Source organism: Sus scrofa, chromosome 12, assembly GCF_054392235.1.
Source record: "Sus scrofa isolate SSC_HxYL_T2T_F1_AM1 chromosome 12, Sscrofa_HxYL_maternal_Yorkshire_Landrace_v2.0, whole genome shotgun sequence".
Taxonomy (NCBI): Eukaryota; Metazoa; Chordata; class Mammalia; order Artiodactyla; family Suidae; genus Sus; species Sus scrofa.
Window position 1 is genome coordinate 42,887,999 of NC_139394.1, and position 13,897 is coordinate 42,901,895.

The 13,897-nt window shown below is 41.0% G+C and overlaps 1 protein-coding gene across 5 annotated transcripts in view; it reads left to right on the forward strand.

Annotated features, from left to right (window-relative positions):
* The window catches only part of AATF (apoptosis antagonizing transcription factor), a 101,757-nt gene that overhangs the window by 61,044 nt on the left and 26,816 nt on the right, over window positions 1-13,897 (forward strand). For all 5 annotated transcript variants that reach the window (XR_014821334.1, XR_014821336.1, XR_014821335.1 and 2 more), the window contains exons 9-10: window positions 7,900-7,967; window positions 9,779-9,859. Coding sequence is in view for 1 of the 5 variants with exons in the window: in XM_003131707.5 (XP_003131755.1) it covers window positions 7,900-7,967; window positions 9,779-9,859 (149 nt within the window). In the remaining 4 variants the exon portion in view is untranslated. The remainder of the gene's footprint in view (window positions 1-7,899; window positions 7,968-9,778; window positions 9,860-13,897) is intronic.

A 13,897-nucleotide genomic window follows, 5' to 3' on the forward strand; every position in this document is an offset into this window, starting at 1 on the left:
GGAATTCCAGGGATAACATTTAGGTCATTGAAGCCTAGAGAAGAGAATGAAACTCTTGGGGGAAGTATCTGGAATAAGGAGAGCAGAAAGCTTGAAACAGTCTTGACAAGGGATGCTAGGCTAGCATTTACTCTTTGGGTAGAGGAGCTGGCTGACTGTGGTGTGAAATGAAGGCGGCACCTCAGAGATGCCAGGAAAAGAGTGTTTCGGGAAGGTGAGAATGTCCAGTGTCACTTGCCGCTTCAAGAAGTCTGGTAGGACAAGTCATGACAGATGTCTGTTAGACATGGGGATCGCGAGACCTTGACCTGAGTCATTTCAGAATAATGGAGGCAGAGGTTCCTGTCGTGGCTCAGGGGTTAACGTATATGACTAGGAACCATGAGGTTTTGAGTTCAATCCCTGGCCTTGCTCTGTGGGTTAAGGATCCAGCGTTGCCGTGAGCTGTGGTGTAGGTTGCAGACACGGCTCAGATCTGGCGTTGCTGTGGCTGTGGTGTAGGCCGGCAGCTGTAGGTCCAATTGGACCCCTCGCCTGGGAACCTCCATATGCTGCGGGTGTGGCCCCAGAAAAGACAAAAAAAAAAAAAAAAAGAATAATGGAGACAGAAATATTAGGTGGTATAGAGTTGCTGGAGGAGTGAGTGGGCAATGTGGAAAGGGAACAGAGAAAAAACAGTTACCTATGGCGAGTGGGTCATTTTATGGTAATTTTACACTATAGACATGAACAATAATTCCTTCCCTGATATTTGAAATAATAGTATGTGTGGACTTATTTTTTGTATGCTTCAAATGTAGTATAAAAATAGCAAATGACTTTTTTGGGGGATAATTTGAAAGGCAGGAGATCTGAGAACTAAAAAAAAAGTGGTAAAGTAGGAATTAGAACTGAAATAGATACCTCTTCACTAAGAATTCTTGTGGGCACTAGAAAGGAAGCTGAAGGAAGAGTAAACCCAAGCATCATGAGTCCACGTGTATGAGTCATGGATGTTGACTGCACTGCTTTCATATGTTCTCTATGTACTGGGGAGGGAGTTTGAAAAATCCTGACTCAGCAAGGCTAAGTTAAATAGAGGGTTGCCCCAAGCTTTTTTCCATCTCAAGCATTTGTGGCTATGAACCATGGAAGCCTGAGAGGTAGCAGTCAGTAACTGTGGGTTACAAATTCCAGGGAATATGAGGCTATAAAACTGAATGCTTTAAAAATTACTTGGCTTTTTGATAAGGATGCCAAAAGAGTTGGGGAAAAGAATGGTCTTTCAACAAATGGGGCCATCGGATATCCAGATGCAAAAGAATGAAGATGGACCCCTACCTGATACCGTACATAGAAGTTAATGCAAATTGTATCCAAGATCTAAATATAAGAACTGAAACTATAAAGCTTGGGGAAAACAAGGGAGTAAATCTTTATGATCTTGGGTTAGGCAGTCGTTTCTTAGATACAACACCAGATACATCAATGGCAAGATAAAAAATTGGACTGCATCAAAATTAAAAACTTTGATGACAGCGCCCACAGATGAGGTTTAAAAAGAGACCATTATCCAGAATATATAAAGAACTCTTAAAACTCAGTCAGAAGAAGACATTCTAATGAAAGAAAGGGCAAAGCATCTGAGTAGGCACTTCTCCAGAGAAGATACACAACACAGGTGGGCAGTGCGCACAGGAAGCTGCTCAACTTCATTTGCCATCAGGGAAGTCCAGATCAAACTGCAAGGAGGTAATACTTGATACCCACTAGGATGGCTGTAATTAAAAAGTCAGATAATAACATGTGCTGGCAAGGATATGGAAAAGTTGGCCCCTCACATACTGCTGGTGGGAATGTAAAATGATGCAGCCCTTTTGGAAAACAGTTTGGCAGTTCCTCACAGTGTTAGATGTGGAGTTACTGCATGACCTCCAAATTCGTCTCCTAGGTATAAACTCAAGAGAAATGAGAGCATATAGCCACACAAACACAAGTTCATGACTGTTCATAGCAGCATTATTCATAATAGCCATAAAGTGGAGATAACCCAGATGTCCCTCACTGGTGAGTGGTTAAGCAAAGTGTGGTCCATACATAACAATGGACTATTACTCAGCCATGAAAAGAAATGAAGTCCTAACATGAGCCACAGCGTGCCTAAAACTTGAAAACCTGTTAAGTGAAATAAGCCAGTCGTAAAAGGCCATGTATGATATGATCCTCTTTATAGGAAGTGTCCAAAATGGGCGTATATATAGAGACAGAAAGATGAGTGGCTGCATAGGACGGTTGGGAGTATGTGGCTGGGAGTTACTGGGGCTGACAGCTAGTATGGGGTTTCTTTTGGGGGGGATGAAAATATCTTAAAATTAAATATGATTGCACAGCTCTGAATTTACTAAAAAATGCTGAATTATCTACACTTTGAATGGGTGAATTGTATGGTAAGTGGATTATATCTCAATAAAGCTGTTAATTATTTGGCATTATCTGCAGCAAATCAAAACAAATGTAATTGGTATTATTTCTAAAGTGTTGCCAGGTTTTATTTTAAGGAACAGTAATATATTCATAAGGGCTCTAGTCAGTATACCCTTCATCCGCCAGTCCTTTTTTCCCTGTAGAATTAGAGAATTTCTCAATGTGAATTTGCAGACTGGAGAGGGTTTCTAGAAAACATCTATATATACTCTTTGCTCTGGACATTACTAAATAAATACTGGCAAATTCTTCTTGGGTTTTTCCATGACCTTAGAAATGTTAAATACTACTGTACTGAAACAGTATTGTCCTGGAAGGTAAAAACTTCTAAGACTTTAAGCTTTTTCTTCTAGTTACTTGCATCTTTTTAAATAACGTGTTTACGTGACTGTTGATTTGTCGAATCCTCTCCTGACCTCCCATCGCGGTGGAAAGGACCTGCTCTCCTGCAACCCACCCCCCCACTTCAGTTCTCCCTTCTCCTGTTGTCCTTGTTGTCACAGTTTTGTGAGAACAAGTGTTTCCAACATTGTGATTAAACAAATGTTGACAAGCGAGGTACTGTGATTGCATTTCCTTACAAATTTGCTTTATCCCAGAGCTAACAATACTTGCTTTTTAAAAATGTGCTCAATTTCCTATGTGTCTCTTGCAAAATTTCCCGCACATATTCCACGTGCCTTGAATGTATGAAATAACGTGTTATCGCCTCCCCTTTCTCCTGAGGCCTCACTCCGGCGCTCCTGGGCCTCTTCCTTTTTCTCTTCCTTTTCCCCGGCTGGCGGCTGGCGCGGAGTCCTGGGGCCCGCCTCCCCTTCTTTCCAGAGGGAGACCTGTTGGCCCGCCTCTGTCTTTCTCCTCCTTGCCATGTGCTCTCATTTTACTGCAGCTCATCTTCCTATGACAGAGCGAGTGGCAAGTAAACCGTCGAGTCCTTGCCTGTGTGAGGTGCTTTGTGCAGCTCGGGTGACGCCTTCCGCCGTGTGTGGAATTCGAGGTCGCAGGTCGCTGTCCTCAGAATGTCGAAGGCAGTGCTCTGCTGTCCTCTGCGATTGGTACTGACGTGTCTTATCCCATCTAGATTTACTTTCCTTCATTTTAGGGTGACTAGACAGATAATTTATTGTCACCCCTGGGACCCTGGAGGTGCCAGTGGAAGAAGAGGATGGCAGGCCTCAGCCATCACCGGCCTGGCTCGCGGCCTGTTTCTCGCTGCCCGTTTAGGACCTTCTCTGCTTGCAGAGCCGCAGTTCACGATGAGGTGGCTTATGCAAGGTTCATTTCCCTTCATGGCCCTAGGCTGTCGTGGGTTCCTTCCTGTCATTCCGTTTGGAGAAGTTTTTGTTATGATTTAATAATTTTCTCCGGTCCTTTCTTGGAAATATTATTGAGAAAAAATATGATTGAGAAAATACGATGTTTGACATCCTGGATTATCCTCTAAATTTTCTTCTGCTCTCACAAACAATCAAGGGGATGTTATCTCTTTGCCCTTTTGTCTTACATATGAGATTTTTGTACATGTATCTTCTGGTTCTATTGACATTTTTAAAAGTTTGTTATGTTTAATTTCTTATTTTACTCTTTTCTCATAGCGTCCCATTCTAATGGAAGTATATCTTCGCTGACTTCTCTGAGGCTGTCCACTCTGAGTTTTCTTCCTCTCTCTCTCTTTCTTTCTTTTCCTTTTTCCTTCTTTCTTTTTTCTTTCTGGTTTCATTTGTTCTCTGCATTCCTTTTTTTTTTTTTTTTTTCTGTTTGTTTTGCTCTGTGTCTGAGGCTTTCCTCAGTTGCTGGTGATGCTTTAATTGTCCCTTCATATTTCAAAGTAAAGCATTCAAAAGTGTTTGTGAAACCTGGGCAGAGCTCTTTGGCTCCTTTTTTATGTAATTGTGCTGTGAACTAACTTCTGGGTTGTCAGAACTTGGAAATCCTATTTTCTGGGGAGATGAGGGATAACTGTGCAATTTCTCCAGAAAAGACTCCCCTTCCCTTCCGCCTAGGAAGTTTACCCACGGTGCTAGCATCCTGTGTACAGGGTGGGGGCAGGAGACAGAAGGTCCCATGGATTAGCATAGAGCCTGTCCCTTATTTCCCCCCCCCCCCCCCCCAGCCTTCATTTATCTCAGTTTGGAGCTTTTGTGGCTCAGTATTTTCCAGAGAATAAAACTTTTCTCTCTTGTGAGAGACGTGGCCATAGTGGGTAACTGCGGCTCCAGGAGTTTATCCTCAGAGTGGATTCCAGGGGCCTAATTAGCTCCTCCCGCACCTTTTTCCCTCTGGGTCCTTGGGTGATAACTTCCTTTTACTGCTTCATCTCCTGACCATCTTTGAACATCTTATGAAAATCTACTCTCATTAGTTCTCCCTTTCCTCTTCTTTCTTATGGGTTAATATATGTGTTTTTTTAATTGGGGGGGGGTTAGTATATTTATTTTACACCTCTGCTGTCCTTTAGGGGAGTTGAAAAGGGAGACGAGATAGGCTGATGTGTTCAGTCTGCTATTTTTAACTGATTCTGGCATGCGTTTTTCCAGGCAGAGTATTACACATGCTGATTAGATTCTGAATAGTATGGTGAGGGCCACTCCTCCTATGTGTTTCTTATGGATTAAATAGGTTTTTGTGGGCTGACCTGGAAACCCAGCTACGTCTGTGATTTTCCCCTAGAACTAGAGAAACAGGCCTTTCTGAATTGACACTAGAGAAATTATAACAGATTGGAACAAAAATTTTTCATATGACTCTCCATTTTCCAAACCGTGTAGAAAATTACAAATATTGGTGAAACAAAAAGCTCCAATAACTAACAGAAACCTGAATTTTAATGGAAAAGTTTGTTCATGAGGTTAAACTATTAAAATTTAACTGAGAAGCAAAACTAAATTCTTCAGCAATATCCCCAAAACTTCATTTTCCAGCAAGATTTTCGAAAGCAGTTTTCCTAATTAAATTTAAGCCCAGTGATAGTGTGAGCTGTGGGAGATGGCAGCTCCAGGATGAGTTTGTGTACTTGTGTTTTCTTTCGACTTTCTTATTCCTGCCTCGTATACAACAGGGTCTTCTGCAGCATTGGACTGAAGAAACTAGACTCGGCTAGTTAGGCCAAGAGAACTCTGATCCCAACCATGAATGACTAATAGCCGCATAAGCCAGTTGGGTAGTGAAAATGCAACCCCAAATATGTGAAGTCCACGGGGTGCTTGAGAGTAAATGCTGCACCGGCTTGTTGTTGGTACGGGTATAAGGCACCCACTGCAGTCATGCGGCCCCCCTGTATTGCTGGGGCAGCTTCCGAGAACACTGGCTCCCAGGGGCCACCATGGCCCCAGTCTCCCGGGTCAGACACTGTTAGGAAAAGCAGGGATGGTGGCCCTGACCCCTTATGTGACTGGAATACAGTGAGGGCACTGAGATGTAGTCATTCCATCATTTTCCTTGTTCCCTTTTTCTTCCTTTCTTTCTCTTCTTCTTTATTTAAAAAAATAAAACAAAACAAAACAAAGCCATGCTTTTTGTTAACCTCTCCTCCCTCTACGACACCCAACCTTGCTTTTGACAGGATATTGACTGGGAACCAGAGCCCATTTTTACTGAGCCTTAAGGGCAGCTGTTTACAGAGTAGCAGTGGAACATGGGGTTACTGTGTCGTATGTCTGTGTAACACTGGATTTGGATCTTGTATTTAGCTGCCAGAAGTGACTGTGATGAAGTAGGGGAGATAAACTGATAGATTGGCTGCCAGAAAGATGTTGGGAGTCAATCAGATAAAGAGGGCAGAGAAATAGCTTGCTGTTTTCTAGTGATAATAAACCAGAGGCCTCTGGTCCCCACATTTTTAAACATAATTGCCATAGTAATAATGTCTAAAATAAGCAAATGAAAAAACATCACAGGAGGTGTTTTTAATTGATGATTGAGATATCCTTTTCCCTTTTGCAATAAAGATTCATTCTATGTGGAAATGACTATTTTTACAAATGTGTTTTACTTCTTCTAGTGCCTCCTTACAAAAACAGACGACAATTAGAGAGTGAACTACTTTCATACCAGTTTATTCCTCTCTCTTTATCCTTCTGCACACCTCGGCTCTTTTACTTGGTGAACTATCTACATAGCTTCCCTGCTTTACCTACAAAGTAATGACTTATTTTTGTGAAGAGACAAGTCTTAAAGTCAAATCTGTGTTATTGACAGGTGATGAGCAGGAAGGAGTTGATTTTAGTGTCTTCTCTTAGATTTCTCTCAGATTTTTGGAATTTTAATCTCTGTTGCTGTTTCCCTGCATTCAGTACTTTTATGGGAGAGAGGAGGTCTAGTTTTATTATTGTAGTTTAAAATTCTCCTCCTTTAATGTCTGACTTTAAATTCCTTGCTTCTCTTCACCTAGGACTTAAAAGATCCAATGCAAATTCTTTGGTCTGTGTGAAAGAGATGTAGGCTTTGATTGCATGTGGAGGACGACCCAGGATTAAGAGGCGAGTAGGAGAGTGATTTAGAGTTCCCATGGAGTTAATTGTAGGGGATGAGACTGGCTCTCTGGGTCGTATTTTCAGGATGCGCATATGACTTTCTTTAGGTTCCTTCTTAAAATTATTGTGGATGTGAATGTGTGAATGGGTTGGTGTTATATAGGGTTAAATCATTTATTAGTAAGCCTGGCCGAGCACCAGCTATGGAAAGCAAGAGAATGAAGTCCACGCTTTTAATTATATCTAATAGAAGCTTTTTGCCTAGGGAAGACCTTCCTGACTGCCGGAGGTTATAGGTCAGAAGTTAACCATGTACCATTATCCTGTTGGTGAGAAGCTGATGCATTTTTCGCTTTTGCCACAGAGCCCTTCCCACCTGACCTTTTAAAGATTCTCCATTGATATCGATGAGGTGGACAAAAACTAATCATAAAAACAATGAAGGGAGTGTTGCACACTCATTGATCCATTTGAAATGAACTATAGTACAATAAGTCTTCCAAATGGACTTCTGTTCTCCACGATTGCTATAGCCACCTTTTTAAAGATGTATAAATATGAAAGGGTTAATGGGAATTCAGTCATGCTCTTGCCGCTGGGTTGTCCCTTATTGATTGTAGTTTTAGAGCTGTCACTATGCCATTCAGAATTCCTACTGTGCCGTCTTAGAGTCAGTTGGGGAGTTCCCAACTCAGCAGTAACGAATCCAACTAGCATCCATGAGGACGCCAGTTCAGTGGGTTAAGGATCCAGTGATGCCATGAGCTGTGGTGTAGATCGCAGATGCAGCTCAGATCTGGTGTTGCTGTGAGCTGTGGTGTAGGCCAGCAGCTACAGCTCTGACTTGACCCCTAGCTCGGGAACTTCCAGATGCTGCGCGTTTGGCTCTAAAAAGACCAAAAAAAAAAAGTCAGTTGGTGCTGGGAGATGATAAATAAATCACTTGCTTTCCTTTTTCCCCTAGCTCCTTCGAGAACTCATAGAACGGAAGACCAGCTCCTTGGATCCCAATGATCAGGTGGCCATGGGAAGGTAATTGAGATACATCTTTCTGTTCACACAAGTAGCCTGTATGGTAGTTTCTCCCTCTGAGTCTCCTTAATTCTGCCTCTGAGGCAGTGACTGGCCCTATAATTATGAAAGTTAAGCAAGATAACAAGAGCTGGCCAAAGTGATGGAAATTGTTCATCCTACATTGCCTTCAGTGCAGTTTGAATGAGAGATTATAAAATTCCTGTATGTGTTTATTCTAGGTTTGTTTTGCAAAGTCCTTCTTAAGCTCTTCGCTCTCTGGTTTGGGCTGTGATTATATCTGTATCAATCTCCCGACCAGTGGATATAAAGCATCCACCCACACGCGTGCCCTCAGCTATCGGGATGTGGCACGGTGCACAACAGGTCCCTTGCTCTGTGAGAGTCTAATTTAGACCTCCACCCCTTCACTGAAAGCTGCAGCACAATTAGAACCGAAACGTGGCAGCATTACCCAGATGTCAGGGTGGAATGAAAAGTAGTGAACGAAGGCTCTTGCGTGTATGCTTCACCCTGTGGTCGGAAAATAAAAAGGACATTTAGAGTGCTACCTAATGAATAGTGTACATTTAAATAGCATGAGCCATAATTTGCAGAAAGCATGAAAGGAAATAAAAGCTTCAAGTGTCAGAATGGGATTCTGGGGCAGAGCAGCACTTTGAGAATGCAGTGAAAAATTTGTGTTGATGAAATAATTTTATGTGAGTAAAACATTGGAATTTTAGGATAGGATGTTGATATTTTGCATATCTCTGGAATGCTATAGAGAGCTGTTCACTATAAATTTAATGTGATAGAGCAAATTGCATTTAAGTGGTGATTATATTGTACATTTATCTGACTTTACAATAAAATAGATTATGGTAATTAAGATTATATTAAGATTACAGTAATTGGATTTCCCTAGATTTTTTTTTTGATGTTGAGTTTTCATTGTATAAATCAGGTAAGATGACTAGCTGCTGCTGTTTCTCCTTTTTTCCCCCAAATTTATTCATATAAGCAATTTATGATTTTCTTGGCCTAGTATCCTTTATTTGAAAAATTAATTTCTTTTAATCTAAAATGACTACAGAATGTATGAATCTTGTTTGGATCCTGATTCAAACAAATCAACTGTAAAATTGAGATAATCTGGGAAATTTAAGGACTGACTATTTGATAGTGAAGAATTATTGTTAACTTTTCAAATGTGTGACAGTGGTATTGATGGGGCTCTTCATATTGAGATTATATTTGGGGGGGAAGAAGCCCTTACCTTTTAGCAACATATTCTGGAATATTATAGATGAAATGAAAATTAAAATGTAGAACTAGAACCAGTAGTGAATCATTCTTAACACATAGCAAAAAAGTGGAAAGCACCAGATAAAGCAGTTAGGTATTAACAAAGGGAAAATTAGATTTGAAGAATTCAAACCGAACAGTCGTTGCAATATTAGTAATAGAATGGGGCTGCACAGCTAAAACATTAAAAGCCAAACCAAGCAGCCATACTCATTTTGATGGGTTTTCCTGCAGACTGGTAGGTTTAGTGCTTGTCACAGCAATTCCAAATACTAAGGAGCATTGTTAACCAAATTTGCTGTAGAATTTCCAGCTGCCGAGTTTTTTTGTTTGTTTGTTTGTTTTTGCCATTGCACAAATCCGCTTCAATTGATTAGTTGCTTTGGCCGCAGACTGTCTTAGGAATTTGACTTAGGTTGTTGGTTTCTTTCTGCAGTGTCGTTAGTGAGAAAAATTCCAATTTGTCAATACGTGTAACTATGTCTGTTAGTGATGATACATAACGTTGCTTGTGAATTTCCCAGGCAGTGGCTTGCAATCCAGAAATTGAGAAGCAAAATCCACAAGAAAGTAGATAGGAAAGCCAGCAAAGGAAGGAAACTTCGGTGAGTTACTTTTTAGAAAAAATGTTAATGTTGTATTTTGTTATCTCTTCTCTTGCATGTTGTTACACCATTTTTCTATTTCTTCTGATGATTCTGCTATTAAGGAGCAAAAAAATAACTAAAACATTACTCGAGACTTTATTATTAATATTTTTTTTGGCTGTGCCTATGGCATGTGGAAGTTTCCAGGCCAGGGATCAAACCCATGCCACAGCAGTGACTTGAGCCCCTGCAGTGACAATGCCAGATCCTTAACCTGCTGAGGCCACAAGGGAACTCCTTGAGGCTTTTTGGAGATTCAGTTTCTCTTACTCTGAAATGGAAAGATAGTTTCAGTTGATTTTTGTTCTCCTGTTGTGAATGGATGGGTTAAATAATATTGTATTTCCTCTGGACAAGTAGTAATAGGAAAATAAAACTAGTTGAAATTGCCTTAGTTTTAAAAAAAAGATTTCCTTAGAATAATATAAAAATTGTATTTCGGAGTCTTCTTTAGTATAGGATTATTTTGGGAGTTCCCTGGTAGATTAAGGATCCGGTATTGTCACTGTGGTGGCACAGGTTTGATCCCTGGCCCCAGAACTTATGTGTGCCACAGGTGCGGTCCCAAAAAAAAAAAAAAATGAGTAGGATTGTATTGTTCCATTTTCATGATGCCATATATGTACCCAGTACTAAAAAGATATAAATGAAGGATTCCAGAGACTGTTAACACTTCAGTGAGATGAGGAATATGATTTTTATGAGAAAACGGAAATTTCTGAGTGTAGGAAAGCCCTCAACCTTGCGAGCTCTTGAAGGAATCTTAAAAGTGTGGAGACAAAAGAAGGAGCAAGAATAGAAGTGAGGTTGCTCTGCTTTCAGACTTAGATTCCTTGTAGCTATTTTTATATATTACATAATATCACTCACACGAGGCCTCAATGTCAAAGAAACTACTTGTAATTCAGGTGCATATTGAAAAAAATCTTGAACTCATTGTGTTAGGACAGTTTTAGGCAGATAGCTAATCCCACGTCCTTATTAGAGCCTGCCTGTCATTAAATTCCCTTTAGACAAATGTGGATCTATCTCATTTTAAAATATCTTAAGAGAAGCAGATTCCACTTCTTTAATTAACTAGTTTTAGTATTTAACGGAACTCATCAGGAAATGCTTATTTTTCTTTAACTTTGCAGAAGTGCAAAGTAGCTTTTCATCATCTTTTGATTGAAAGTCACTGTTCTTAAATCACAGGTTAAAGTGTTATAATTTGTTTAACTTTTTGCATGTCGAAATCTCTACATCTTCCTACTTTTCCAAGTGTGTTCTCAGTGTACCAATTAGGAGCATGGACTCAAGAGCCTGGCTGCCTGAGTTTGAATCCAGGCTTTGACACTGACTAGTAGCTGCTTTGAGCAAGACCCTTAGAGCTCTGTGCTGGCTTCTGCATCTGTAGAATGGGGATGATAATAGGATCAGACTTGTAGGGTTGCTGTGAGGATCAAGTGAGTAAGTATATCTACAGCGTTTAGAGCAGCACCAGGTACGAGTAAGCACTGTTTAAGTGTTTGTTGTCATTAGTACTGCCATTATTATTGCTGTTATAATTCCCAAACTGGGTCAGTCCCTTACTGTGATGTTCATTTACTTGCCTCACACACACCTCTTTGGTACCTTTCTCTTCGGCAACCCCACCCCCTCGACACCATAGAGGTTTAAAGAAGAATGTTAGTGATAGTACTTTATGATTGACCAGGCCGAGTAAAGTACCTGTTCTGTAATATTGAGATCAGATTTTTCTCCAATACTGTGCTTTTAAAATGACAGCTTTGAGGGAGTTCCTGTCGTGGCTCAGCAGTAACGAACCCAACTAGGATCCATGAGGACGTGGGTTCAATCCCTGGCCTCGCTCAGTGGGTTAAGGATCTGGCGCTGCCGTGAGCTGTGGTGTAGGTTGCCGATGCGGCTTGGATCTGGCGTTGCTGTGGTTGTGGCATAGGCTGGAGCTTACAGCTCCGATTCCACCCCTAGCCTGGGAAGCTCCATATGCCATGGGTACGGCCCTAAAAACAAAAAAAAAAACTTACAGCTTTGAGAAAGACAAATACTCTAGTTATCACTTTTATTTGGAAACTAAAAAATAAAACGAATGTATATAACAAAACAGAAACGGACTCACAGATATAGAAAACAGACTAGTGGTTATCATTGGGGAGCGGGGAAGAGGGAAGCGCAAGAGAGGGACAGGGATTAAGAGACACCGACTGCTGTGTATAAAATAAAGAAGCAAAAATGTAGATCAACTATACTGTGAATTAATTAGCTAATTAATAAAGTAATAGCTTTATGAGGCTTTAAATGTTCTCTAGAAGGAGGAGCCCAGGTTTTCACATCAGGAGACTGACTCTGTCTGGCCATATGATTTTGGTTATTCTTTCTTCTCTGAGCCTCCCTTTTCTCACTTAATAAGTGGAGATAATAATCCCTACTTTATAGATTTGACTTAAGGATTAAAATAAAGTGTATATGTCTGGTACACAGTAAGCATTTGAAAATTAATTTCTTTGGTTTCTCCTGTGTTTATCTGTTGTTCATTGCTGTTGCAAATATACGCTCTTCAAAAGAATTGAAAGAGGCAAACAATTCCTTTCTGCAATATTGTATTGTTTATGGGTTTGAAAACTCTTAGGGCAGCTATGGTTGTGTGTCCCTTGAGCAAGACAAGAATTGTGCTGCTGGATCCAGACAATTGCAACCTTACTGTCTAATGTTGTCCCTTGTAAATGTGTTTCTGGATAATCGTGAAAGTAAAGTTCACACACCCGTCAGGTAAGACTTTCTGTAAGATGCAGCCTTCACGCCGAGGAGACTAGGAGGAGTCAGCCTACAGAAAGGCCAAAAAGAATAAGGTTTGCCAAAACACAGACTCGGGCGTGTACACGTCCATTTCAGGAACTGCAGTTCATTTGTTTTGGCTGAACCTTAAAGTGAGTATGGGGGACGGCAGGAGATGAGGCTGCATGAGTGAGCGGGTGCTGGATCGTGGTCATGCTAAGGATTTGGACTTGAGACTCTAGGGAGTCACTGAAAATCATGGAAGCCTGAGCAGATTGGAGGAGACTTTAAGGAGACACCATAGTGAGGTGCAGGGTGGGGTTCCTAGATTGGATCCTGGAAAAGAAAAAGGTAAAAATGGGTGAAATTTGAATGAGTTCTATAGTTTAGTTAATAGTTGCGTGGATGTTAATTTCCTAATTTTGGTAATTATGTTATATTTGTGTACGTTGCTAACAGTAGAGAAAGCCAGGTGAGGGTTCGCACGAGTTCGGCACTGTTTTTGCAACTTTTCTCTAAGTCTAAAATTGGTGCAAAATAAGAAGTAAAAGGGGAAGAAATAAGATCATGGGCTTTGAATCGCTTTGCAGTTTTATCATTCGTATTCACCTAGGAGACACCGGCTCTCCTGGTGACTGTGAATGTGTGCTGTGTGGGCAGATTTAGAGTGATCTTTGTTTATCGCAGGAGCCATAACTACCATTTATAAAACGCTCACTCTCAGGCACTGCAAAGCAGTTTACATGAAGAGCTAGAAAAGAGCACAGGCTCTGAGGCTAAACTGTCCGGGTTTGAAATCTGACTCTCTCACCTCCTGGCCTTGAGCCTGGGGCGAGTTACTCTACAGCTCTGTGCTTCCTTTTCCTCATCAGTGAACCAAGTACGGTAATAAGAGGCACATCTCGCAGGATTCTTCTGCAGATTGAATTAGCCGATTCATGTAAAGTGCTCAGAGAAGATCTATAACTCACTCACTGCTGCGGAGCTAACAAGTGCAAACTGGGATTTGAGCTAATTGGCCTGGTTCCAGAGCCCGTGCTTCTGACCTGTGGCTATTGAGTTGTTTCTCTGGCCAGGGCCTAGGAGGCACCATAGTGACATCTTGGCTACATCAGAATTCTGCTGTGAAGGATTTAATAGGTGGCCCAGGCTAGATGAGAATGTCATAAATAACTTCCTTAAATTAGACCTCGAGAAGAGCAGGCAGGGTGTACCGCTGTC